At 47.6% G+C, this 27,876-nt stretch overlaps 2 protein-coding genes across 2 annotated transcripts; both read right to left on the bottom strand.

Annotated features, from left to right (window-relative positions):
• Positions 1-13,696: 13,696 nt before the first annotated feature.
• Positions 13,697-14,161, bottom strand: LOC123114839 (heavy metal-associated isoprenylated plant protein 41-like). The gene is made up of 2 exons (XM_044536233.1): positions 13,957-14,161; positions 13,697-13,868 (listed from the first exon to the last, which is right to left on the bottom strand). Exons 1-2 carry the CDS (start codon positions 14,159-14,161, stop codon positions 13,744-13,746), a joined length of 330 nt encoding a protein of 109 aa, XP_044392168.1. The 3' UTR covers positions 13,697-13,743.
• Positions 14,162-14,964: 803 nt separating this feature from the next.
• LOC123116349 (heavy metal-associated isoprenylated plant protein 41) lies at positions 14,965-18,303 on the bottom strand. Its single transcript, XM_044537315.1, has 3 exons — positions 17,853-18,303; positions 16,595-16,793; positions 14,965-15,596 (listed from the first exon to the last, which is right to left on the bottom strand). Exons 1-3 carry the CDS (start codon positions 18,028-18,030, stop codon positions 15,191-15,193), a joined length of 783 nt encoding a protein of 260 aa, XP_044393250.1. The 5' UTR covers positions 18,031-18,303; the 3' UTR covers positions 14,965-15,190.
• Positions 18,304-27,876: the final 9,573 nt, after the last annotated feature.

The raw sequence follows: 27,876 nt of genomic DNA, 5'->3' as shown, positions 1-27,876 counted from the left end.
CCATCCGCATCCTCTATCGGAGGAGCGCCCGGTATGCGCCCCGTGTTCGCCTCCGCTTCCGGACCCGGCCTTGAAGCCTGGCCAGTGGATATAGTCCGGCGGGCGCTCTTCTTCCTAAAGTAAGCATGAGCGTTAGTATGCCTTGAGGGCATAAACCCTGGGCATTAAAGTTACACGCCATACCGTTGCGTCGGTGTCTCGATCCAGTTCGCACTTCTTTTTAGCCCGCTGGGCCTCGATGGCCCTTGTTGGCTAGCCGCCGCGGGCTCGGCCCTCTGCCTCAAGGATTTCCCCTGCGAAAAATGCCATTGGTATACGACGATCAAAAATAAGCATGGATGGATCCTCTTGAAAGTACTGGGACTTTGATCTTAGTTACCTTTGAGGCTGGAAGTAGTCCGGGATAATCGGTCGTAATGGCCACTAACGTGTTGTCCTTACTCAATTGATGAAACACCCCGTCAATCAGCTCCACACATAAGTCCGGGTCCTCATGGGAGTCCGGGTTGAGGGACCGTTCCGGGTCCTCGGGTTGTGGAGGAGGGTTGTTTATCTCCTTTACAGTCTGGCGTAGCTCCTGCGTTGAAATTGCTAGACTAAGTACTTAACTATGGGAATATAAAAATGGATGGGCAAGTGAACGTGTTCGCTTACCCAGCTTGGAGGATTGTACATAGAGAATCCACCCCGTGGGTTGACGCGGAGGAATTCCTCCTCTTCTCCCATGTACAAAGCGGACAAAATCTTCGTTAGAGTGGCAGCCAAATCCGGCCCCTTACAGCCGCACCGGGTGGCGTCGTCCTCCCCATTGAAATCCCACATGGGGTGGCCTCGGTATTGAAGAAGCTGCACCCCCCGCGTAATGCATATCGCCATGACCTCGATCATGGTCAGTTCAGAATGAGCTAACAACCTTATCCGGCTCATCAGGTAAAGGACGTCCCTGTCATTTTCCTTCTGAGGGCTCCGTGGGCGCCAGCTCAGGCGTTTCTTCAAGGGAGCATTATCAAACTGAGGGAGGCTGATCCGTATAGGGTCTGGCAGAGGGACGTCTTCTATATAAAACCATTCTGAAGGCCAGTCTTCGGACGCCTTCTTTAGGGTTCCGGATAGATATCCGGTCCCGGCGATGCGCCATAGTTCGGCTCCGCCCACTTGATATATCGACCCCTCCTAAGAACGGGGCACGAGGCCGAACAACTTCTTCCATAGTGCGAAATGGGCCTCGACGCCCAAAAACAGCTTGCAAAGGGCTACGAAGCCCGCAATATGCAATATGGAGGCAGGCGTAAGGTTGTGTAACTGGAGGCCATAGAACTCCAGGAGCCCCTGGAGAAACGGATGAACTGGAAATCCGAGCCCTCTTATTAAATAAGGGACAAGGCATACCCGCTCTCCTTTGGAGGGATTGGGGACGCTCTCCGCTTGCTCTCCACCATTATAAGTGGCAATCCCGGCTCGAACTGGGACCATGTAAGCTGGGGGAGAAGCCCCTTGGCTTGGAGCGCTACTAGATCGATGTGCGGGACGGAACACCTCTCCCAATCTCCTGGCTGAGGGCTGGGGGGCGAGAGGAGGAGCTGCGTCGACCGTCCATGATGGAATGGATCTTTGTCGAACGCGCTCCGATGAATGCTCGTGGAGGGAAGATGGTGTGATTCGGATCTAAGTCCCCGCCTCTTTTATAGGCGGCCCATTTTCGCAACTAAGGGGGTAAATGAAAAAACACCATGTCTTTTCGCATTCTTTTGACACGTGCAAGATGGCCATTATTGGGCGCAGAAGCCAAGGAGCGCAACATTCATCGGAAGCCGGACACTATTCGACAGGTATATGGGATTTGGAGAAGAACCCGCCTTGCAATGACGAAGACAAATCTGCGTGCCGGACTCATCGTCATTGAAGCCTAGTTCGGGGGCTACTAAGGGAGTCCTGGATTAGGGGGTGTCCGGATGGCCGGACTCCCGGACTATGGAGATACAAGATTGAAGACTTCGTCCCGTGTCCGGATGGGACTTTCCTTGGCGTGGAAGGCAAGCTTGGCGATACGATATGTAGATCTCCTCCCATTGTAACCGACTTTGTGTAACCCTAGCCCTCTCCGGTGTCTATATAAACCGGAGAGGTTTAGTTCGTAGGATGAACAACAATCATACCATAGGCTAGCTTCTAGGGTTCAGCCTCTCTGATCTCGTGGTAGATCAACTCTTGTACTACCCATATCATCAATATTAATCAAGCAGGAGTAGGGTTTTACCTCCATCGAGAGGGCCCGAACCTGGGTAAAAACATCGTGTCCCTTGTCTCCTGTTACCATCCGCCTAGACGCACAGTTCGGGACCCCCTACCCGAGATCCGCCGGTTTTTACACCGACACAATCCCTTGATGGCCACTTGCGAAAGTGAGATCTGATAGAGATAATATGATAAGATAAATATATTTGGTATTTTTATGATATAGATTGGAAAATAAAAGATGCAAATAAAAGTAGATGGAAAACTTATATGATAAAAGATAGACCCGGGGGCCATAGGTTTCACTAGTGGCTTCTCTCAAGATAGCATAAGTATTACGGTGGGTGAACAAATTACTGTCGAGCAATTGATAGAAAAGCGCATAGTTATGAGATTATCTAGGCATGATCATGTATATAGGTATCACGTCCGTGACAAGTAGACCGAAACGATTCTGCATCTACTACTATTACTCCACACATCGATCGACTCCTGCCTGCATCTAGAGTACTAAGTTCATGAAGAACAGAGTAACACATTAAGAAAGATGACATGATGTAGAGGGCTAAATTCATGCAATATGATATAAACCCCATCTTTTTATCCTCGATGGCAACAATACAATACGTGCCTTGCTGCCCCTACTGTCACTGGGAAAGGACACAACAAGATTGAACCCAAAGCTAAGAACTTCTCCCATTGCAAGAAAGATCAATCTAGTAGGCCAAACCAAACTGATAATTCGAAGAGAGTTGCAAAGATAACTTAATCACACATAAAAGAATTCAGAGGAGATTCAAATATTTCTCATAGATAAACTTGATCATAAACCCACAATTCATCGGATCTCGACAAACACACCGCAAAAAGAGTTACATCGAATAGATCTCCAAGAAGATTAAGGAGAACTATGGACCCGGAGGTCTGTGGTAAACTACTCACAACTCATCAGAGGGGCCTTGGAGATGATGTAAAGGCCCTCCATGGTCGATTCCCCCTCCGGCGGAGCACTGACGAAGGCTCCAAGATGGGATCTCGCGGATATAGAAGGTTGCGGCGGTGGAAATAGTTTTTCGTGGTGCTCTTGGATGTTTTTGGGGTACGTGGGTATATATAGGGGGAAGAAGTAGGTCGGTGGACGCTCGAGGGGCCCATGAGGGTGGGGGCGCACCCACCCCTAGGGGGCACGCCGGGCACTCTCGTGGCCGCCTCGTCTGTTGCTTGACTTCCACTCCAAGTCCCCTGGATTGCGTTTGTTCCAAAAAGATTGCTCCTGAATGTTTCATTCCGTTTGGACTTTGTTTGATATTCCTTTTCTTCGAAACACTGAAATAGGAAAAAAACAGCAATTCGGGTTGGGCCTCTCGTTAGTAGGTTAGTCCCAAAAATGATATAAAAGTGTAAAGTAAAGGCCATAAACATCCAAAACGGGTAATATAATAGCATGGAACAATCAAAAATTATAGATACGTTGGAGACGTATCAGCCCCTCTCAACTAGCAAGGTGGGACTAAAGTTTTGGCCATGGGCAGCATGAGGCCTTTGGTCCCGGTTGGTGGCACCAACCGGTACCAAAGGGGGCCATTGGTACCGGTTCATGGCACCAACCGGTACCAATGCCCCCCTTTGGTACCGGTTGGTGCCACCAACCGGTACCAAAGGCCTCTGTTTCCCGCCCTTTGGGCTGCTGAAAAGAGACCTTTGGTACCGGTTGGTGGCACCAACCGGTACCAAAGGGGGGCATTGGTACCAGTTGGTGCCACGAACCGGTACCGATGCCCTGGGTATATAAGCAACACTTAGCAGTTTCGACGAAATCCCCCACTTCTTCTCCCCCGACGCCCCCTGCTCCTCCTCGTCGATGTCGCTGCCCGACGCCCCTGCTCTACCTTGCCGTCGCCGCCGCCACCGACGCCGCCAGGCTGCTCGCCATCACCGTCGCCGCCACCACCGACGCCCCTGCCCCCTGCTCCTCCTCGTCGTTGTCGCTGCCCGACGCCCCTGCTCCACCTTGCCGTCGCCGCCGCCACTGACGCTGTCAGGCTGCTCTTACTTAGACTCTGTTGAATAAGTTGAATTGAAATTGCTTGGTGATTGAGAACATAGGTTGTTGAGTTTCAAGAGAATTCATTGTTTGAGCCTTAACATGTGAATTGGTTGCTACTATAACATGAGAAGTTTTATAAGAAAGAATTGCTATTATGATGCTAGGAAAAGTGATTGGAATTGTCATTGATCAAACTTATGCACTTTGCTAGCATTCACACTTCATAAATTGTTTCTTTTATCATTTACCTACTCGAGGACGAGTAAGAATTAAGCTTGGGGATGCTGATACGTCTCCAACGTATCCATAATTTATTAAGTATTCATGCCATTATATTATAATTCTTGGATGTTTTGCAATCATTTTATAGCAACTTTATATCATTTTTTGGGACTAACCTATTGACCCAGTGCCCAGTGCTAGTTGCTGTTTTTTGCTTGTTTTTTACTTCATAGGAAATCAATATCAAACGGAGTCCAAATGCAATCAAACTCCTGGAGGATTTTTTGGGCCAAAGGAAAGCCAGTGGGCCAAGGAAGCACATGGGGAGCTGCTCGAGCGGAGTCGCACCCACCAGGGTGCGCCAGGAGGCCCAGGCGCGCCCTGGTGGGTGCTGCCCACCTCCGGTGCCCCCCGGACCGCCTCTTTACCCTACAAAATCCCAAATATTCCAAAAACCTTCGGGGTAGACCTAGATCAGAAGTTCCGCCACCGCAAGGCCTCTGTATCCATGAGATCTAATCTAGACCCCGTTTCGTCACCCTGCCGAAGGGGGGAATCATCATCGGTGGCCATCTTCATCATCCCGGCGGCCACCACAATGAGGAGGGAGTAGTCCACCCTCGGGGCTGAGGGTTTGTACCAGTAGCTATGTGTTTAATCACTCTCTCTCTCGTGTTCTTGAGATGCACAATCTTGATCTATCGCGGGCTTTGTTAATATAGCCGGATCATATGGTGTTTTTCCCTCTCTATCTTGTTGTGATGAATTGAGTTTTTCCCTTTGAGATTTCATTGTTATCGGATTGAATACTTTTATGGATTTGAGAACACTTGATATATGCTTGCAATTGAATACTCGCGGTGACAATGGGGTATCGTATTGATTCACTTCATATATGTTTTGGCACTCAACTCACGGATTCCCGAGGTGACATTGGGGTAATCTATGCATAGGGGTTGATGCACGTTCTTGTCTTTGTTTCTCCGGTAGAAATCTTGGGGCACTCTTTGAAGTTCTTTGTGTTGGATTGAATATTATAAATCTGAATTTGCTTTGGTGTTAGTTTAGTACGAACTCTAGGATAGATCGAACGAAAAGAATAGCTTCATGTTATTTTAGTACGAACTCTTGAATAGATCGAACGGAAAGAATAACTTTGAGATGGTTTCATACCTACAAACAATTCCATCTTTGTTCTCCGCTAGATAGGAACTTCGGAGTGATTCTTCATCGCACTTCAAGGGATGGTTATATGATCCGACTAAGTTAGCATTGTTGAGAGATTGCGCTAGTGAAAGTATGCACCCTAGGCCTCATTTTCTATCATTGCAATGCCGTTTTTGTGCCTGTTTACTATTGGCTACCTTGCTGTTTTTACTTATTCAGATTATGAAAATATATTTCTACCATCCATATTACACTTTTATCACCATCTCTTCGCCTAGTGCACCTATACAATTTGCCATTGTATTGGGTGTGTTGGGGACACAAGAGATTTCTTGTATTGGTTGCAGGGTCGTTTTAGAGAGACCATCATCCTACACCTCTCATGGATTGATAAACCTTAGGTCATCCACTTGAGAGAAAATTGCTACTGTCCTACAAAACTCTGCGCTTGGAGGCCCAACACGTGTCTACAAGAATAAAGTTGCGTAGTAGACATCAGTTCCTGAGTTTTTTCCGCTGCATCGGCTCGCCAGTGCAGGGCACCAGTGCAAGATGTAGCAACTGTTGTCTTTACAATGGTTTTGGCATAAATAATGGACAGTCTTAGTGCTATTAGTTCTATGTTACTAACTTTGTGCATGTACACAGCTGTTAGTATCAATTTGCTATCATCCAAACACTATTGCTATGTTGTTGCAGTTATATTTACCTTCCTCTTAAAATGTTCAATTTGTTATTTATAGTACATGAGTAAGAACTTGTAGTGTTGTCGTAGTTAATTATAGATTCTAATGTTTCAGAATTTGGTTGTTGTCTCAGTAGCAAATAATTCATTTGCACATTGATCATTTTGAGAAGATATGTCATAATTAACCTATTTCTTTAGTTTTTAAAAATAAGTATTGGTGATTTTCTATGTTGCTATAAACCCATTTTCCCTAGAATTGTTACTGATCTAGTTTTAAATATTATAGGATGAACGGAAGTGTTCTTACATAGAGTGGGTTTATCAAGAGTGGCCACAGTCTTTGAAGATGTGCCCAGCAAAGCCCTGGAGCATGTATCAGGAAGAGAACAGAGGTAGGCTTAGAGAAAGTGTTGTCAACGCTGAAGAATATTTGAAGATGCGTGATAAAAAGAGGAAGGTGGAGAATGAGCTCAGATTTTTTTTAAATAAGACTTTGCTAAGATGGTGTTGGCGAAGGAGGAGGCACTTTCTCAGCTAGCTAGTGCAAAACATGTTCTTACTGAATTGAAAGCAGAGGTGGATAAGGCGAGCCTGGATGATCTTGATTAGGGAAATGAATATATTGTTTTTATGAAGTTGAACTATCTATATGATGTATTGTGCTGTTTTCCGGTAGCTATTGTACTGTGATATTAAAATATGTCTATGTGCCTGATATGAAATTGGCAAATAGTTGTTCGATATGAAATGTGAATTTGCGTAATACTGGAATTATTAATTGTAAATTAATAAACCTGCTAAATGGGTCATGAAACTTTGCAAACGGTTCTAGAAGTAAAAGCGCTTGTGATGGATAGCCCAATGCCACGCAGTTTTTTTCATCAAATCGTGTGTGATGTAGTTGATAAAAGCAAACGATTAATCAACGCGAAGCGTGTGTGATAGTTACACCTACCACACACGAGCCTATACATAAACCTGTGTGGGATATACATACGAACGGAAACGTTTTCCCTGGATTGACTGTGTGGGATGTACATACGAACGGAAACATTTTCCCTGGATTGACTGTGTGGGGAGTACATACGAATGGAAACGTTTTCCCTGGATTAACTGTGTGGGATGTACATAAGAACGGAAACGTACTCCTTGGATTGACTGTTTGTGATATACATACGAACGGAAATGTTTTTCTGGGATTCACCCCGTGGGATGTACATACGAATGAAAACAATTGGGTTTCAATGCCTCGTTCGATCGCACACGAGCTCATTTTGCCCCAGCCTGTGTGCCAAGAGGGCCTATCCCCGACGGTTTCTGGGTCGTGTGGGAAGGACCCCCCTATCGCCCACACTCACTTGGCGACAATTCTAAATGTCGCCACGGAAAGGGGTTAAAAACCGTTTGTATAGAACCGACGTGTACTAGTGAAAGTACATACAGATATGAATGTGGCAGACCATTGAGTAAACCTCTTCCACGGCAAGACATGATCAGCACCAAGACTCCATGGGTGTTAGATTCAAAACTATGTAAACTAGATTATTGACTCTACTACAAGTGGGAGACTGTTGAAAATATGCCCTAGAGGCAATAATAAATTGGTTAATATCATATTTCCTTGTTCATGATAAATGTTTATTATTCATGCTAGAATTTTATTGGCCGGAAACTTAAATACATTTGTGAATATATACATAGACAACACAATGTCCCTAGTGAGCCTCTACTAGACTAGCTCGTTGATCAAAGATGGTTAAAGTTTCCTAACCATAGACATGAGTTGTCATTTGATAACAGGATCACATCATTAGGAGAATGATGTGATGGACAATACCCAACCGTAAGCATAGCATCAGATCGTTTAGTTTATTTGCTATAGCTTTCTTCATGTCAAGTATCTGTTCTTTACACTATGAGATCGTGTAACTCCCTGACACCGGAGGGATACTTAGTGTGTATCCAAACGTCACTTTGTAACTGGGTGATCATAAAGGTGCTCTACAGGTATCTCCGAAGGTATCTGTTGGGTTGGCATGGATCAAGACTGGGAGTTGTCACTCTGTATGACGGAGAGATATCTCTGGGCCCTCTCAGTAATATAACATCTTAAAGAACTTGCAAACAATGTGACTAATTAGTCACGGGATCTTGTATTACGGAACAAGTAAAGAGACTTGCCGGTAACAAGATTGAACTAGGTATGGAGATACCGACGATTGAATATCAGGCAAGTAACATATCGCCGGACAAAGGGAATTGCATACGGGATTAACCGAGTCCTTGACATCATGGTTCAACCGATAAAAGATCTTCATGGAATATGTAGGAATCAATTTAGGCATCCAGGTCCCGCTATTGATTATTGACCGGAGAGGTGTCTCGATCATGACTACATGATTCCCGAACCTGCAGGGTCGCACGCTTAACGTTGGTTAACGCTAGAGTAGTATTGGGATATTTGATGATTGGTAACCGAATGTTGTTCAGGATCCCGGATGAGATCCTGGATGTCACGAGGAGTCTCAGAATGGTCGAGAGGTAAAGATTTATATATGGGAAGTCATCTTTTGGGTTCCGGAAAAAGGTGAAGTTTTTTCAGTATTGCACCGTGAAGCTTCTAGAAGGTTCCAAAGGATTCCGGAGGGGTCCGGAAGTCCATAAGTGGGTCTGCCACGACCCAAGGGCTGGCATGGGCTGAGGGGATGCACCCTAGCCTTATTGGGCTAGATGCACCAAGTCCTCAAAAGCCCATGTGGCTAGTGAAGGGGGAAAAAAGGGGAGTCCTAGTAGGAATAGGATTGGACTGTGAGTCCAAGTCCTCTTCCCCTTGGCTGCGCCCTAGGGCTTAGAGGGGTTGTCCCCCGCGCCCCTCCACCTATATATAGAGGGGAGGGGTGCCCCAAGAGGACACACCAAGCCCTTGGCGCCCCACTCTCTCTCCCGTTACTCCATAGTTCCTCCGTCCTCGTTCTAGTAGCGCTTGGCGATGCCCTGCTGAACTAGCTCCACCACCATCATAACCATTACGCCATCGTGTTGGTTGTGATCCCATCTACTTCTCTGCCTTCTCTTGCTAGATTAAGGAGGAAAAGACGTCATCGAGCCGCACGTGTGCTAAACTCGAAGGTGTCATCCATTCGGCATTAGATCGGTTGGACCGTGATCGGATCGCGAAGAGCACAACTACATCAACCACGTTGTATACGCTTTCGCTTTAGGTCTACGAGGGTATGTAGACACACTCTCCCTCTCGTTGCTATACTTCTCCTAGATAGATCTTGGGTGTTTGTAGAATGTTTTTTGATTTTCATGCTTTGTTCCCTGTCACTACCCTCCTTGTCTCCCAAAATCGTCTGATAAGTATTCTTTTTCATTTTAGCTAGATTTCAGTCAGCTGAATTTTTGTTTTGTGGTCAATCGATTTTCTGACCCTTGGATTGTGCTTTAAGATCTGAGTAGCTTTTCTCTTTTCTGTCACATTTTGCTGGTGGTATTGGGTTGTTTGGATTTGATTGACACCTATTTTGGGTCAGTCGATTTTCCTTTTGGCTGGATTTTGGTGTATGTCCTTTTGTTTTCTGCACGTGTATGCTTTTATTTTTTATTTTTCAGTTGAGCTTTTTATTCTTTACAGTATTTTCGGATGTTGAGTGCGTGAAAATGTATACATGCAAGTGCTACACGTACAAATTACATCAGAGTACTGAAACTTCACTCATATATATTAATTCTACATATTATAAAAAGTGCATTTTTATGCTAATTGTGTGGAATTTTTTGTTTTTTTCATTTTCTTTATTTAGTACTACCAATGCTAATTGTTTTGCTAATTTAATACATTCTATTATTATTTGTATGTATGCATGAAAGTACACAATATGTGTGTAAATTATACTAGACTGCTCAAGTTGCATTATTACATGTGTATTCGCTGCATATTAAAACAAGTGCAATTTCAGTGCAAAGTTGTGTACAAGTTTCTTCTTTATTTTCTTTCTTCTTAAGAGTAATATCAATGTCGCTAATTTATTCTCTCATAGAAAACTTTATTTGTTTTATTATGTTTAGTTTTTAATTCATTTCCTGTTTTAAGGACGATACCAATGCCACTTATTCGTTCCTTGTTTAATTTTTTTGTTTTATGTAAAATTCACTATAGTATGTTTATTCTTACATAACTAAAAAAGTGCAATTTATATGTAAATTGTGTGCAAACTCTATCATTATTTTTTGAATTCCTTTCTTCTTAAAGGGTGGTACCAATGCCACTATACTTCATTTCTTCTTAGAATTCTTTTTTGTGTTTGTAAGTAAGTATACACGCAAGTACTATACACCATGTGTGTAAATTATAATATAAGCAAACATTGCACTGTATATGCTTATTTTTGGCATATTAGAAAAGTGAAATTTCAGGGCATTCTTGTGTGCAAGTTATTTTTTAATTTTATTTCTTCTTAAAGGGTTTCATTTTCCAAAAACTTCATTAGTTTTTTTTGTTTTTTTATTTTCTTTCTTCTTAAAGGGTTGTATTCTTACATAGAAAACTTCATCATTTTGTTTTAGTTTCTATATTTTGTTTTCTTAAAGGGTTTCATTCTTCCATGGAAAACTACATTATTTTGTATTTGTTTTAGTTTTTTATTTTCTTTCTTCTTAAAGGGTTTCATTCTTCCCTAGAAAACTTCATTATTTTGTTTTTTTTTTACTTTCTATTTTCCTAAAGGGTTTGAATCTTCCCTAGAAAATTTCATTACTTTGTTTTTGATTTTTATTACCTTTCTTCTTAAAGGGTTTTATTCTTCCCTAGAAAAATTCATTATTTTGTTTTCATTTTAATTCTATTTCATTTCATTTTATTTCTTTAATGGTAAAACCTTTATTTTTGCATATTATAACATAGCGCAATTTCTTTGTAAATTGCGTGCAAATTTTGCCATTACCTGGTTTTTACCCAAAAATTGCTTGCTTTTCATGCTGCAGCTGCTGCCTCGGGTGCTTCCGCAATTTGTATTGTGGGTATCCTTGCATGCAGCATGCATCTGTGAGCGTGATTTTGCGGTAGGCTTTTACCGGAGGCAGGTAGCAGTTGCTTCTTATGTGCAGAATGAAGTCGTGTGTGCCGTTCGACTGACACCTATTTTGGGCCAGTCAGCTGACCTGTAGCCACTCCCATTCTTTTTTAGTCAAGTTAAGTGTAGCAATGCGAACAAATAAATCAAAACTGATGGGATGAAATGAAAGCATTGCAATTCTATATAGTTGTTATAAAGATAGAGCAAATTACTTGGCTGGGACTATGACAAAAATAGGGTTTTGGCTCATGAATAGTGGTGGAACATACTATAGAGTATCTCCCTCTGTGTGGGTGGGTGAGGAGGGTGTTGGCAGAGTTTTATATCTATTAAAATCATTAACAATAAACGAAAGAACTATTTTGCTATTGTTGAAAAAAAAGGTGCAAATCATATCATTTTAACCGGCATACAACATAATCAGATAAACCATGTCAAATCAGTACTTAAACATTATCTTCAACATACAGGGGCATTTCATACTTTGCCCACCAACTAGAGATCTACCAGCCGTCCTAAAAGCTGGCTTTGATGCGGTCTTGATACATCTTGTTTGCTCATACACACCAGCTAGCTAGGTAGCTAGGCGGAGCTGGTTACAGCCTCAAGCTTCATCAGATCCAATGCAGCAGCAAGAGGAATCGACGCACTTTCGTCCACTTTGCGCTCCATGCGGAACTTGAAAGTGCAGCTACCATCTATGGGGAAATCTTTGTCGCACCTCAAGCCAGATCCTCTCTTTTGGTTGTAACCAGGGTAATCGTATTTCCAGAAAAAGTCCTTCTCAAACATGACAAGTGCAGACTCAGAGGCCAATTGCTCGATCTCCCATCTGTAGTACGGATGTCCCGTCCTGTGAGTGACGTGGATTTCGCCGTCAGGACGAAGCAGGCTACTTGCACTGCGGAAGCAGGCCATCACGAGCTTCTTGTGCGAACTACAGTATACATCAAAGCAAAAGTGTCCAAAGATTAATTCGGAATACAAAACTGATGAAATTTAAATTGACAACAACCGCAACAAGTCCGCATTACTTGACCAGTACTAGCTATCTTATTAAAATAAAAATAAAGAAAACTGCAATTGCAGGAGCGTATGCATACTTGACCATATTGGACGTGGTCTCGCGTCCAGTGAAACCAGCATGAGGAAAGTTGAACACGATCCGGTCGAAACGATTAAGAGCATCTCCAACAGCCGCACTAAACTACCGCCGCGCCGTAAATTAGTCCGTTTTAGCGTGCGCTCCAGCGGACGCGTAAAAACGGCGCGCGCGCTATAATGAGTTGGACGCGCGGTCGGAAACACTATCCCACGCGGTGTATTTCGGACGCCCGCTACAGCGCGCGACACACTCGAGCGCTCGGGCCGCACTCTCTCCTCTCCTCCTACGCCCCGCGCGCGCCGGCGCCGGCGCCCTGCCACCCACCCATGGACGCGCGCACAGGCACCCCGCTCACCCCCGCCGCCGCCGCCGCCGGAAACCCTAGCGCGGGGAGCGTTGGCGTCGTCACCGCCGGAGCTCCGCCGAGCGTCGGCCTCGCGCGCAGCCTCTTTTTGCCGCCGCAGGCCGGGTGGCGGCGCCGCCGGCACCGTCTCGTGCCGCCGCCGCACCGCCGAAGGTCCCCAATGCGGCGCGGCCGAAGAAGGGCAAAACATCCGCGAGGAAGAACAAGGCGGCGGACGGCTCCGGCAGCAGGAAGGCGAGGGGAAAGAAGCTTGCAGGGCGTTCGACTGCCGCGGCGACTACCGAAGCGCCGGCGAGCTCACTCGTTGAGCGGGCCGCCGACGCGCACCACATGTTCGACGAAATGCCCCCAAGGTGAAAAAAATTCCAACTTTTCTTTTCTTGTTATTTTTTCAATGCATCATCACATATAGATAGCTTATTTGCATTGTTCAAAAAATTTTGTAGTCTCAACGATGATGCATACATGTCAACTATGGGTGTTGGGTCCAACAATTCGCATTGGTCTCAAACCAATGATATCCATTTCGAAGACCATGAGTTTGAGGTGGACGAGGAGGGTGAGGGCATTGTCAACGCGCCGAAAGGAAGAGCGGGCAATTACACCACCAACGATGACAAGTTGCATTTTGATGAATGTTTCAAACTCATTTTGTGTCCAAAATATCATATATGTTAAATGTCCAACGAGCCGCGCGCGCTGTATTTTTGCGCGCTGCTGGAACGGCGCGCGCGCTGCATTATAGCACGGCTGCCGGAGCCAGCGCTGTCGGCCGCGCTAAACAGGCCAAAGTGCGCGCGGTAAATAGGTTTTTTACGCGCGGCTGTTGGAGATGCTCTAATGCTTCAGATGGGCGTGACTCTTCATCTCTGTCGCGTCGACATCATGCAAGACTGTGGCGCCCATCTTTTTCAGCGACGTTACATTCGATTCCGCATGGCTGTACATGATTCTCAGATAACCTGTCCATATGCAAGAGATTGTCAACAAGATCACATAACATTAGATCAAGCAGAGGCAGGTTGGAATGAAAGAGGTAAATGGTCGGACCGTAGGAGTCGAGGGACGTGGCGACGAGGTTCTCGCCGGAGCCGAAGGCGGTGGCGAGCGACCGCGAGAAGGAGAAGTCCCCGTCGCCGACGACCAGGATGCTCTGCGCCAAGGAGTAGTGCTTCAGCCACTTGACCTCCCCCTTTGCGCCCTTCTTCCCCTCCACGGCGATGGCCTGCGCCACCTCCAGCACCGGCGGCGCCATTCCACTCCACCGGCGAGAGCGAGGCCACAGCCCAGTGTCAGCACTCAGCAGTGTGTGCCATGAGCGTGTTGACTCGGGTCAAGTTCGGATCAGACCGAGGGCTTTTTATTTGTAGATGGCGGGGAGACGAAGGGGTAGCTAGTGTAGCTAGCTGCATTTGTGATGTGTCGCCTTGGGTTGTGCTCTCGCATCGCACGTCTCTTGGGATGGAGCTTCCATTAATTGTCATACAGTAATGGGGATCTGAAACGCCAAGGGATGCACGCATGCGTCAGATGTACTGATGTGTGAACAGTTCGTTTTAAGTGCAATGTGGCAGTTTGTCACCGCCAAGCGTACTTTTAAAGGAAAAAAATACGTACGTAGCGCACGATGACACTGGGGAGCAACGGGAGCTCCTTTAATTTGAATAGGAGATTTGGATTTTAAAGTTATCAGTCAAATTATAACTCAATCCTAAAAACCACAAACCGTCTCGCCAGAATATACTACTCCCTCCGTCTCATAATATAAGAACGTTTTTGACACTACACTAGTGTCAAAATCGTTCGCCAGAATATACTACTCCCTCCGTCTCATAATATAAGAACGTTTTTGACACTACACTAGTGTCAAAATCGTTCTTATATTATGAGACAGAGGGAGTACATGGGAGTAATTTAGAGGGTTTTTTCTGCCATGTTTTCACTGAATCTGTGACCTTTGCTGGAAGGGATAACAACCCGCAAAATGAATACGCAGGCCAGTGAATAAAGCAGCTCCAAACTTGGCAACAGGAAACAGGGAAAAACAAACCATTGCAACAGAAATGCTTGCATTTACATCACCACAATCTTGTTCATACTTTAATTCAACGTTACATCTAGTCAGTTACACAGTGATATGATTGTCCATGGACCATGGAAGTTCAAAGGTGCTCCGCCACATGAAAAGTCGTCCCACATCAAGTTCACCAAAGGCATCCCAGGTTTCAGAACTAGTTTGTTAACACACCCTTAGTACGTACTACTACGACCAGTTCACTGAATTTCACCAATATGCAAGGTGCCCCCCATGCCCAACTCCGAGTGTGGCGAGACCACTCGCATAGTCAAAGTATGGCGAGAAATACCTATCTCGGCACATATAGCAGTGGCATGCATGTTCTCCCTGAGCAACATTATGTTTCGCGACAAACTTGTATGTGTTGCAGTCACCAAGAGGGAAAGTATTGTTGGACTTTGAACCATTTCCTCTCTTTGGGCTATAGCCGGGGTAGTCTTGTTTCTGGAAACTAACTATGTCAATCATAGCCAGAGAAGATTCGGAGGCAAGTTGCACGATACTCCACCCGTCGTAAGGATATCCTGTCTTGTGGCTAATGTGGATTTCACCATCCGGCTGAAGCAGCTCTCGTGCATTGACAAAGAACCCCTTCACAAGCTCCCTATGCAACCTAGGATCAGAGCAAAAGATTCAAATGGTAGCTTATTGAAACATTAGGTTATCAAAAGGGTTCTAGGGTCAAGTAAACAGGAAACCAACAGACCCAAGAAAAGGTTCCCCAAAAATATCGGGGGGGGGGGGGGGGGGGGGGAACATGTATGTAAGCCATGCTATAAAATGCACCTACGAAAAATCATGCTAAAGTGTCCACTACAGTATGGGCACATCATTCACTTATCTCTTCTCTTCTTTTCCGCACAGAACAGAAACCTCCATACTCGTGCATTATTATTTTATATATTTGCATACATTTTACAGCACATTAGACATCCCAGAATTTGTTCACATTTTCAAATATTTAGGTTGCCTCGACCATTTTGGGTTAAAAATGCAATGGATCACCAACAGAAATTATTGTTCTTGTGGTCAATCGTATCAGTCTTACTACATACATGCTGAAAAACTATGCCTGCAACTTATAAGAACAACTTCATGTTGTAAGTTGTAACTCAAATGTCTTTCATTGGTGCATATGAAGAGAATGAACTAGCAAAACTACCATGAAGGTCCACGAATCCAACCCAAAAAAATGTTCTTGGTCCTTGGTCTATGATAGCTTGTATGATCATCTAGAATGACCTCTTGACTGGTAAAAGCACATAGCTATGATATGTGTAACTTGTCTAAATTGTTATTTATTCTTATACTGAGCATACAAAAGTACATAACTACGGTGCATTTCAAATAACAACACTGTCAACATGGGAGAATTCATGATAAAGTATAGCAGCAAGCAAAAATAACTAGAGGTGAAAAGCAATGATGGAAACTCCTAGCTCCTAATAGAGATGTGGCCCTAGGACTACTGAAGCAACTGTAACCCCCAAACAAAGATTGTGATGCAATCAGTTTATGAGAAAAATGACTGTAACTTATAAAATCCATGAAAAAACCATTATTAGCTGGGATAACTAAAGATAACAATCAAAGAGGAGTGAGTGCTCATACCTGACAACATGCATCTCACACTCTTTTCCATGGAATCCAGCATGAGGAAAATTAAAGACAATCCGATCAAATAGTCTCATCTTCAGATTAGAATGACCCTTCATCGTCTCCGCATCAACACCATGCAAAACCGTGGTGCGCCTTTTCTTCAGCTCCATTACATTTGATTGTGCTTTGCTATACTTGCGAGACAGAGCCTCTGTAGAAGATTGGCAACAAAAAGGGAAACAAAATAGATAAATATAACTAAGAACGTAAAAATGATCACAAAATCACAGTAACAAATTATCCCTCTGAGCATATAAGGTAAGCAGGGCAGCTTAATGCATATGGAGGCCTCAACGAGGAATTAATGAGGAGTATTAAAAGATAGAAAATTGCTAAGGAACTGAAGTAAAAGTGGTGGTCACATGGAAATACACCAGGATGTTTATTTTGGGCTAGCCTGGCACAGAGTTTTGCTGCATGTCTGTTCTCACAGGTTCACTCCTAATCCATTTTTTCAAGTTCGAAAGGTTTTGTTAGATCCTAAATCACCCTTTGACCACGAAATTGTTGAATCACTTTTGACACAACATAGCACTATAGCAGCTGAAAACATAATATTTGGATATATTGGGCTACAAGAACCATATGAAACAAAACAATGCTCGTTTCCACATAAAACTTACCCAAATTACAGTGTTCACTACATCTGGTTCCATAACTGAAATAAAGAAATAACTTGAAATAGAAATAGTGTTGCTGGATGCACATGCTCCGCCCAAGATAAAAAATTTCTAACAGTAAGAAACAGCAAGAGATCACCCAAACAGGTCTCAGTAAATAGTTTCAGTTATATATGAAAATCGTTAACAAATTCTTTAATCTGCAGATGCATATAAGAAACCCGGAGCGACTACCAAGATAGATTTTTTTTCCATCATAAAATCTCTCCCACTTCATGTTAGAGCATAAGCTGTGCTAGCTCTTATATCACCAGAGTCAGCAATCAGTAAACTTTACCTCAACAGTGTAAAGTGCATCAAATCCTTCTTAATCAACAGAATGTACCAAATTCTCCTAGACTCCTAAAATTAATGCAACGGAAAATAGAAGATCGCCTAAAAGCAACACATTATACTCCTGTATGCACCCTACCCCTCCAGGATTCCGTTTCTTGAAACCCTAGGTGTAATTAGTAGTACTATTAAAGAACCCAAATGCTTAAAGAAAGCAGCATTAGTCCTGCTGAAGGAGAGAGCGCAAAGGATCGAACCATAGGAGTCCAGCGACGTCGCGACGATGTTCCGGCCGGTCCCGAACGCGGCGGCGAGAGCCAGCGAGAAGGAGAAATCCCCGTCTCCGACGATCAGAATGCTTTGCCCCGATGAGTAATGGCTCAGCCACCTCACGCCCCTCCACCTCCCCCTCCCCCTCCTTCGCAGCCTCGCCATTCCCCTACACGGCGGTCGCCTAGGCCCACTCCACCGCCGGCGCCTGGCGCCCTCTAACCCGTCGACGGCGGCCGACGCCGGAACCCCTTGCACCGGCGACTTGCCCCTCCTATCAGGTGCGATCACCGCCGAGGCATTCCCCTTTCTCCGGTTCTCTCCCTCCGCCGGCGAGCCGGCTGCACTGTGCGTGCGTGCGTGCGTGTCTGGCACACTGCGGGACTGCGGAAGAGAGTGGATGGACTCGAGTCTTCCTGGAGAAGGCTCCGTTGGTAAAAAAAAAAATGAAGTGCGGTCCTCCACAGAGTGGGGCCAGCTTGGCAGGGCAGGGATGCTTGGGTTTTTCAGTTTTGAGCTGGCATCAACGGGGGCCAAAATTCAAAATGAAAGCAAAATCAAGAAACAATAACCTAGGGGGAAACGGACCTATCTCGGAGCTCAGCGATTTTCGACCATCGAATCGTTTTATTGATGCAATTCCACACGTCGGATCTCACCTCCGGACGATCCCGACCGTCGGATCGAGTTGAGAACACTGTCGCAATGAATAGTTCCACTCCCGGCTTGCCACCGCATGTAATTCCAGCACCCCCGGGTCATTTTTGTCATTTTGCTTCCTATGGTATAAAAGGAGGCCACTCCTGTGGAGAGAAAACCTAGCCGTCTTTCCTCGCACACTCGCACCTCCCCCCTCCTCCTCTTCCTCCTACCTCGCGCTCTCTCTCTCTCCCTGCACTAGCCCGGCGCCTGCATCCCTACCCAGCAGCCGTCCAGATCCTACCCGCCGGTGCTGTGAAGGAAGCAACCAGAGGGACGGCGTCGCCCCCACCGCCACTCCCCCTCGCGCCTCCCTTGCCTCCTCCCCTCGACACATCCATCACGAGGAGGAATCCGAGCTCGGCATCACCATCAACCGGAGGAGCACCAGACACGCCCACGACGCCCCAGCTCGCGCGTCATTCCTGGCCCTTGCCTAGGGTTCGGTGGTCAAGCTCCCTGTCGTCCGCCTTCGTGGCCCACCATCATCACCTAACAATCCTCCCCGCCCTGGGCGGCCTCTGACCTCAACGATGGCTGCTAAACCCGCGGGTCTCTCTCTCTCTCTCTCTCTCTCTCTCTCTCTCTCTCTCTCTCCCTCCCTCTACTACTAATCCCCTTTTTTGCAGCTCAGTATGCTACAAACGGATTTGCAGTCACAATGGAGTACTCGGTGTGACATCCACCCGCAGGTTGGTATTCTACCCGTCTGAGATGCACATGATTTAGTTGAGCCAACGTTTGTTACATGTATTGTCCCTTTTGTTATCTCTAATGGCAGTATTTGTGATTTTCACACTGTAATGGGTGGGCGTTCTTTGATTTTATCTACAGAAAAAGTCTGTGGATGCATTGTTAGGTGACATGATGTTGTGGGTACGATGACTCGGATCTATGTCCTCTCTAGTTCCTTGCTTGCCAGCATCACTGATCGCCATCGCTTCTGATGTAGGGCGGAACCCTAGGGGCCGATCTTTCACGTTTGGAGAGGATCCCTACGAGGAGCACGAAGAACACGAGGAGGGGAACGAGAGAAAAACACACGAGAACACTCAACCAACAAGAACAAAGTCACACATGCGCTAGATCATCGAAACACAAAGAGTGATACAAGATTCAAAGTCAACAAAGGACGATACAAAGGGTAACCGATTCTTCTCCGAGAGGAGGTCTTGAATACGCAAGGGGATCTTCCCGTAAAGGGGTCTTGAACCAGGTGGATCTTCTCCGAAGAGGCCGCAGTCTCTCATGAGGAGGAGATCCATATGGATGAGCAAAGCTCTATCTCAAATGAGCTAAACCAATGCTAACCCTAACTAGGATGAGGTGAAGGAGTATATATAGTCTAAGGGACGAATGGGTACATGGGCCTCGACCCAGATGCGCTGCACGCGGGCAGGGGGGCGGATGTCCGGGCGTCGGGCTGGATTTCCGGGCCTTCCCGAGACGCGAATGTCCGGGCTAGTGGGTCGGATGTCCGGGCTGGTGGAGTCGGTCTCGGTGCTCTCTGGATAGTCTGCGCCGGATTTCTGGGCAGGTGCCGGATGTCCGGCCCGTCGTGGGGCGCCGGATGTCCGGGGGTCGGCCGGATGTCCGGCCGCTGTAGAGTCGCTTGACGTCCGTCTCTCTCTGGTCTTCTTCTGGTTAGTGGCGCCAGATGTCCGGGCTCCTGCCGAATGTCCGGCCGTTGTAGCTCCGCGGCGACTCCACTTGAGGCACTTCCTGATCCGCTTCCGTGTGGAGTTGTCCTATGCTTCGAGCATCTCCATGGTTGTCTCCTCGGTTCCTGAGCATACATAGTGTCTTTGCATTAGGTAGCAACCATGTCTCGCACAAGTGGAAAGGGGAAGTGTCGGTGTCAAAACCGGCGGATCTCGGGTAGGGGGTCCCGAACTGTGCGTCTAGGCGGATGGTAACAGGAGACAAGGGACACGATGTTTTACCCAGGTTCGGGCCCTCTTGATGGAGGTAAAACCCTACGTCCTGCTTGATTAATATTGATGATGTGTGTTACAAGAGTGGATCTACCACGAGATCAAGGAGGCTAAACCCTAGAAGCTAGCCTATGGTATGATTGGTGTTCGTCCTATGGACTAAAGCCATCCGGTTTATATAGACACCGGAGAGGGCTAGGGTTACACAAAGTCAGTTACAATGGTAGGAGATCTACATATCCGTATCGCCAAGCTTGCCTTCCACGCCAAGGAAAGTCCCATCCGGACACGGGACGAAGTCTTCAATCTTGTATCTTCATAGTCTTGGAGTCCGGCCGATGATGATAGTTCGGCTATCCGGACACCCCTAGTCCGGGACTCCCTCAGTAGCCCCCGAACCGGGCTTCAACGACGACGAGTCCGGCGCGTATATTGTCTTCGGCGTTGCAAGGCGGGTTCTCCTTCAAACTTCATGTTCCTGTCGAATAGTGTCCGGCTTCCTTATAAATGTTGCGCTCCTTGGCTTCTACGCCCAATAATGGCCTTCTTCCACGTGTCGTATGAATGCGAAAAGCTAGGGTATTTTTACATTTTACCCCCTAGCCGTGCGAACGAGCCGCCTATAAGAGAGGCGAGGATCTAGATCCAGCTCACACCATCCTCCATCCGCAAGTTCTCATCGAAGCGCCTCTGACAAAAATCCATTCCATCATGGATAGTCGACGCGGCTCCTCCTCTCGCGCTCCCAGCCCTAAGCCAGGAGATTGGGGGAGATGCTCAGTTCCACACAGCGAGCTAGTGGCGCTCCAAACCGAGGGATATCTTCCCCCAGCTTTCATGGTTCCGGTTCGAGCCGGACTGGCCACCTTCAAGGGTGGAAAGCAGGCGGAGAGCGTCCCCAACCCTTCCAAAGGAGAGCGGGTATGCTTCGTCCCTTATCTAATAAGGGGACTCGGATTTCCCATACATCCGTTTCTCCGGGGGCTCCTGGAGTTCTACGGACTCCAGCTTCACCACCTCACACCTGCCTCCATTTTGCACATCGCGGGCTTTGTAGCTCTTTGCGAGCTGTTCCTGGGCATCGAGCCCCATTTTGCGCTGTGGAAGAGATTGTTTTGCCTCGTACCCCGTTCTTATGAGGGGTCGATATATCAAGTGGGCGGAGCCGAAATATGGCGCATCGCTGGGACCGGATATCTATCCGGCACCCCGAAGAAGGCGTCCGAAGACTGGCCTTCGGAATGGTTCTACATGGAGGACGCCCCTCTGCCGGATCCAGTTCGGATCGGCCTCCCGGAGTTCAGCAATGCTCCCTTGAAGAAACGCCTGAGTTGGCGCCCGCGGAGCCCTCAACGGGAGGATGATGGGAGCGTCCATTATCTGATGGGCCGGATTAGGTTACTGGCCCACTCCGGATTGACCATGATTGGAATCATGGCCACGTGCATTATGCGAGGGGTGCAGCCACTCCAATATAGGGGCCACCCTATGTGGGATTTCAACGGGGAAGACGACGCCACCCGTCATGGCCGCAGAGGGCCGAGCTCGGCAGCCGATCTGGCAAAGATCCTGTCCGGCTTGTACAAGGGGGAGGAGGAGGACTTTCTCCGCACGAATCCATTGAACGGATTCTCCATGAATAACCCTCGGAGCTGGGTAAGCGGACGTTTATCTACCCGATCCATACTTCCAAAGTCAAGTATTTTACTTTGTGATTTCGACGCAGGAGCTGCGCCGGGACGTGGAGGGCATACGAAGCCTAACTCCACAGCCCGAGGATCCGGAACGATCCCTTGATCCGACCTCCGAAGAGGATCCGGACATAAAGGTGGAGCTGATTGACGGGGTGTTCCACCAACTTAGCATGGACAATGCCCTAGTCGCCATTACGGCTGACTACCCCGGTTTGTTTCCGGCCTCCCAGGTGACTACGACCGAGGTCTTGACACCATCATTTGATCCGTGCTCAATTCTGACCATCCTATACTGATGGTGCATCGCAGGAGGTGCCTTTAAGGCGGGAAGCCGAACCTGCGGCGGCTGACCAGCAAGGGTCAGTTCGGCCCAGCAGGCGGAAGAGGAGTGCGACGCGAATCGAAACGTCGCCGCAACGGTACGGCGCACCGTTGTTTTTAAGGGAAGGATCCCTAGGAGGTATATTAATGCTCATAACTTTTTCCAGGAGAAAGAGCGCTCGCCGGACAGTGTCCGGAGAGGTTGCCAATCAAGCCTCCGCCAGCCATGCTCCATCGCGTGGTCCGGAAGTGGAGGCGAACACAAGGCAAGAGCCGGATGCTCCTCCGACGGAGGATGCCGACAGGCTGTCCGCCACCCGGTCTGAGGTGGAGAGCGCCATGAATCACAGGCGTCGCCGGACAGTTCTTCGTGACGCGTGTTTCTCCCCGGAGGCGTTGAATGCCTTTGATGCGGGAAACGCGCACCTCCGTGCTGCTCAAGATGGTTTAACCAGAGCCACGGAGCAGTATGTGAAGGACATACGGGTAAGTAATTTTAATAGTTATATATGCTAGTAGCCCCCGAGACTTAAAATAGTTAAAATAACTGATTTAAGGATCATTTATTATGCAGGATCTTACGGAGAAGAATACCCACCTGTCCCAGGAGCTCCAAGAGTGCAAGGCCCAACTTGAGGCCGCACTAGCCACCACAGGGGGAGCCACAGAGACCCCCGCTGGTAATACGTACTTCGAAAAGATAAGTAGTTAACAAAGTGCGGCGTGTGCGTAAATCTGACAATAATATTGCAGAGGGCGCCGGACTAGATCCGGACAAGCAACAGCTACTGCGTCAGCTAAAGGCCGGCGAGAGGGTGCTTATGAAGGTGCAGCAGGAGAGAAACAAGCTCCAAGATGCCCACACCCAGCTAGGAGAAGAGCTGAAAGGTGTTCGGGCCCAGCTGTCTGGCTCCGTGAAGGAGAATCAGCGGCTTCGTCGCGGCATTTATAGTAAGTGCTTGAGCAAATTCCTTTGAAAAGAAGAATTCGGCGAGGAAGTCGATTGACAGAAATGTGTCTTTAGGTGTGCTCACAGGTCGCCCTGCGGAGGAAATGCCTGGTTCAACGGGTGACCAACTTCCCGAGCTGGTGCAACTGCTCGAACGTGTTCGGCAGGCGATGAGTGGCGTCGTTCAGGCTTTATGGCCTTCCGTCTCCCTACCCGAGGGCCTTGGAGGGCTTGCTGAGAAGCTTCAGGGAGCACGGCGACGCCTCCGTCTGTGGAAGATATCGGCCTGCCGTCAAGGCGCCAGGGAGGCCTGGGCCATGGTGAAGACGCGGTACCCGAAGGCTGACCCAAACCACATGGCCGAGGTCGGACCTGCGGGGCCTGATGGGAAGGAGATCCCTGTGAGCTTGATGTACGGCCAAGTAGAACTGGCCGCGAAATATTCCCAACAGGACTGTAAATTAGACAGCCTGTTAGATGGGATTGAAGAGGAGTACAATCAGTCAGTTTGACGATGTAATTTGAAATGACATGTAAAATGCCTTCTAGCCGGATTGTAGATCGTTTGTCTTTGCGGACCTTTTCGCTTCAACCTCGGGACCCAACAGTCCGGAGTGTGTCCGAATACCCTTACGGTTATAGAAGAACCGGGGCATGCGTGGAGACAAGGCGTCGGGGTCATAATTGCTTTATCAGACAAGTGCCCAACTAGCTATGTTATATTACATGGTTAGTAAGAAACATCTTCCAGGGAGAATAGTTCCGTTAAGGGTTCCTTTCCCTGGGAGGCATGCCCTAAAGTGCATGTCCGGACTGCGAAAATAGCAGAAAAAGCATCTGGGGGCAAATAAATAAGTAAGTAATAAATCATCTTTCAAGTCACCGACCGAATATTCTCTTAAGAACGCTAGCTTTCGGCTTCACCCAGTCTGAGGTACACATCCGGCTGACCCGGCAGTAACAATCGCAGAGGTGCTCCCTTTACCTCCTAGCCGAACAATCGGGAACGTAGGGGTAAGCACAGGAGCCAGGCAACCCAGCTTGGCCAAAACTTAAGTCATATCGATGCATATAATGGTGAATAAAAGGTACATGCGGAAGTATGACACATGTGTTGGGCATGAAGCCCGTATAAATAAGCTTCTGTTAAAGAAGCCCCCAGGTATAATGAGTGCTAGGAGCACATCAAGTGTGTGCGAACAATGCGCAAATCAGCCTATCAAAGGTATTGAAAAAAAGTGGGAAGAAGGAGGGGGACAAGAGACAGTGAAAATGTAAAAAGGTGGACGGAGGAGTGAGACGAACTCTGAGTCCGGCGTTAGGCGTAGAATCTTCGGAGACGGGCTGCGTTCCATGGGTTCGGCTCGAGTCGGTTGTCAGATGCGTTACGTAGACGGTATGCTCCGCCGGTCAGGACTTGGTCGATGATGAAGGGACCTTCCCACTTGGGCTTAAGTTTGTCCTTTTTCTTGTCCGGCAGGCGTAGAACAAGTTCGCCAACATTGTAAGCTTTGGCCCGTACTTCTCTGCTTTGATATCTTCGAGCCTGCTGTTGATAAAATGCGGAACGAGCTTTTGCCACGTCCCGCTCCTCCTCTAAGGCGTCCAAACTGTCCTGCCGATCCAGCTCGGCTTCTCTTTCTTCGTACATGCGCACGCGAGGTGAGTCATGAATTATATCGCAGGGCAGAACTGCCTCTGCGCCGTACACCATAAAAAATGGTGTGAATCCGGTAGTTCGGTTTGGCGTGGTCCGCAGCCCCCAGAGTACGGAGTCGAGCTCCTCTACCCAGTGCGTGTTAGATTCCTTGAGGGACCGCACTAGTCTGGGTTTGATGCCGCTCATGATTAGACCATTTGCTCGCTCGACTTGACCGTTAGTTTGGGGGTGATAGACTGAAGCGTAGTCGAGCTTGATGCCCATATTTTTGCACCAGAGTTTAACCTCGTCGGCCGTGAAATTCGTGCCGTTATCAGTGATGATGCTGTGGGGGACGCCAAAACGGTGTACTACCCCGGATATGAAATCTATCACAGGTCCGGATTCTGCCGTTTTAACCGGCTTGGCTTCAATCCATTTGGTGAATTTGTCCACCATGACCAATAAGTATTTGTGCTTGTGGGTTCCCCCTTTAAGGGGTCCAACCATGTCAAGCCCCCAGACCGCGAACGGCCAGGTGATGGGTATAGTTTTGAGGGCGGTGGGTGGCATGTGGCTCTGATTAGCAAAGAGCTGGCAACCGACGCATCGTTGGACTAAGTCCTGAGCATCTGCCCGGGCTGTCGGCCAATAAAATCCTGTACGGAAGGCCTTGCCTACAAGGGCCCGGGCTGCAGCGTGGTGCCCGCCGAGTCCGGCGTGAATTTCAGCCAGGAGATTACGCCCTTCCTCTTCGGAGATACACCTTTGAAGGACTCCGGTTGTGCTTTTCTTATAAAGTTCTCCCTCATGGACCTTGTAGGCTTTAGATCGCCGAACTATGCAGCGGGCCTCATTTTGGTCTTCGGGAAGTTCCTGCCTAATTAAGTAGGCTAGGAATGGTTCCGTCCACGGGGCAATTACTGCCATTATTTCGTGGGCTGAAGGTGTTATTTCATTTGCTGAGCCGCCGATTGTGTCAGAATTGTCTGAGTTAGGTGCTGCAGCTGGCTCCGGATTGTTATTTCCGGACTCCTCTTCCCATAATACGGATGGCTTAAAGAGCCGTTCCAGGAAGATGTTTGGAGGGACGGCGTCGCGTTTTGCGCCGATGCGTGCTAACACGTCTGCTGCCTGGTTATTATCCCGGGCTACATGGTGGAATTCGAGTCCTTCGAACCGAGCTGACATTTTTAGGACGGCGTTGCGGTAAGCTGCCATTTTCGGATCTTTGGCGTCAAAGTCTCCATTTACTTGGGATATTGCGAGGTTTGAATCCCCGCGCACCTCTAGGCGTTGAATGCCCATGGAGATTGCCATCCGGAGGCCGTGTAGAAGGGCCTCGTATTCGGCTGCGTTGTTGGAGTCCATGTACATTATTTGAAGTACGTATTGGACTGTGTCTCCAGTTGGGGACGTCAAGACGACGCCAGCCCCCAAGCCAGCCAACATTTTGGATCCGTCGAAATGCATGATCCAATTGGAGTACGCGCCGTACTCTTTAGGGAGTTCGGCTTCGGTCCATTCGGCGACGAAGTCAGCCAGAACTTGCGATTTTATAGCTCGCCGTGGTTTGTAGGTTATGTCAAATGGTAAGAGCTCAATGGCCCATTTTGCAATCCTGCCCGTTGCGTCGCGATTGTTTATAATATCGTTGAGAGGTACTTCGGAGGCCACCGTTATGGAACACTCTTGAAAGTAGTGTCGCAGCTTCCGGGATGCCATGAACACCGCATACGCTATCTTTTGATAATGTGGGTACCGGGACTTGCATGGAGTTAAGACAGTGGATACGTAGTACACTGGTTTTTGAAGAGGGAATCTGTGCCCTTCTGTTTCTCGTTCGACGACGAGTACCGCGCTGACAACTTGATGTGTTGCTGCGATATATAATAACATAGGTTCGCCCAGGTTGGGCGCGGCCAGGACCGGATTTGTTGCCAGTATGGCCTTGATTTCTTCGAGTCCGGCCGTGGCGGCATCCGTCCATTCGAAGTGTTCGGTGCGCCGGAGGAGGCGATAGAGGGGCAGAGCCTTTTCTCCCAAACGGGAGATGAAGCGGCTTAGAGCCGCTACGCACCCAGTTAGTTTTTGTATTTGCTTGAGGTCTTTTGGGATATCCAATTGTGACAGAGCTCGGATCTTGGCTGGGTTTGCTTCAATTCCTCTACCGGATACAATGAAGCCCAAAAGCTTTCCGGCTGGTACTCCGAAGACACATTTTTCCGGGTTGAGCTTAATGTCATATGCTCGGAGGTTGTCAAATGTCACCCTCAAGTCGTCTACTAGAGTTTCGACGTGTTTGGTCTTGACGACCACATCGTCTACGTATGCCTCTACTGTTTTGCCTATCTGGGTAGCCAGACATGTCTGAATCATGCGCTGATATGTTGCGCCGGCGTTTTTGAGTCCGAAGGGCATTGTGTTGAAGCAGAATGGCCCATATGGAGTAATGAATGCCGTTGCGGCCTGGTCTTTTTCCGCCATCTTGATTTGATGGTATCCGGAGTATGCATCGAGGAAGCACAATGAATCGTGCCCTGCGGTAGCATCGATGATTTGGTCGATGCGAGGGAGAGGGAAAGGGTCCTTTGGACAGGCCTTGTTAAGGTCTTTGAAATCGACGCAGAGGCGCCAGGATTTGTCCTTTTTTGGTACCATTACTAGGTTGGCTAGCCAGTCCGGATGTTTGATATCTCTGATGAATCCGGCTTCTAAGAGCTTGGCTAGCTCCTCTCCCATTGCCTGTCTTTTGGGTTCGGAAAATCGCCGAAG

This window comes from Triticum aestivum, chromosome 5B (genome assembly GCF_018294505.1).
Source record: "Triticum aestivum cultivar Chinese Spring chromosome 5B, IWGSC CS RefSeq v2.1, whole genome shotgun sequence".
NCBI classification, from domain to species: domain Eukaryota; kingdom Viridiplantae; phylum Streptophyta; class Magnoliopsida; order Poales; family Poaceae; genus Triticum; species Triticum aestivum.
Note: the sequence above shows the minus strand (reverse complement) of the source record. Positions and strands in the feature narration are given on the sequence as shown.

Excerpts from the sequence above, each read along its gene's own strand:
- LOC123114839 (XM_044536233.1), bottom strand. The coding sequence starts at position 14,161 with ATGGCGCCGCCGGTGCTGGAGGTGGCGCAGGCCATCGCCGTGGAGGGG. Across the intron at positions 13,869-13,956 it reads CACGTCCCTCGACTCCTACG|GTTATCTGAGAATCATGTAC; the intron begins GTCCGACCATTT and ends GCATATGGACAG.
- LOC123116349 (XM_044537315.1), bottom strand. The coding sequence starts at position 18,030 with ATGGCGAGGCTGCGAAGGAGGGGGAGGGGGAGGTGGAGGGGCGTGAGG. Across the intron at positions 16,794-17,852 it reads GACGTCGCTGGACTCCTATG|AGGCTCTGTCTCGCAAGTAT; the intron begins GTTCGATCCTTT and ends AATCTTCTACAG. Across the intron at positions 15,597-16,594 it reads TGTGAGATGCATGTTGTCAG|GTTGCATAGGGAGCTTGTGA; the intron begins GTATGAGCACTC and ends CTCTGATCCTAG.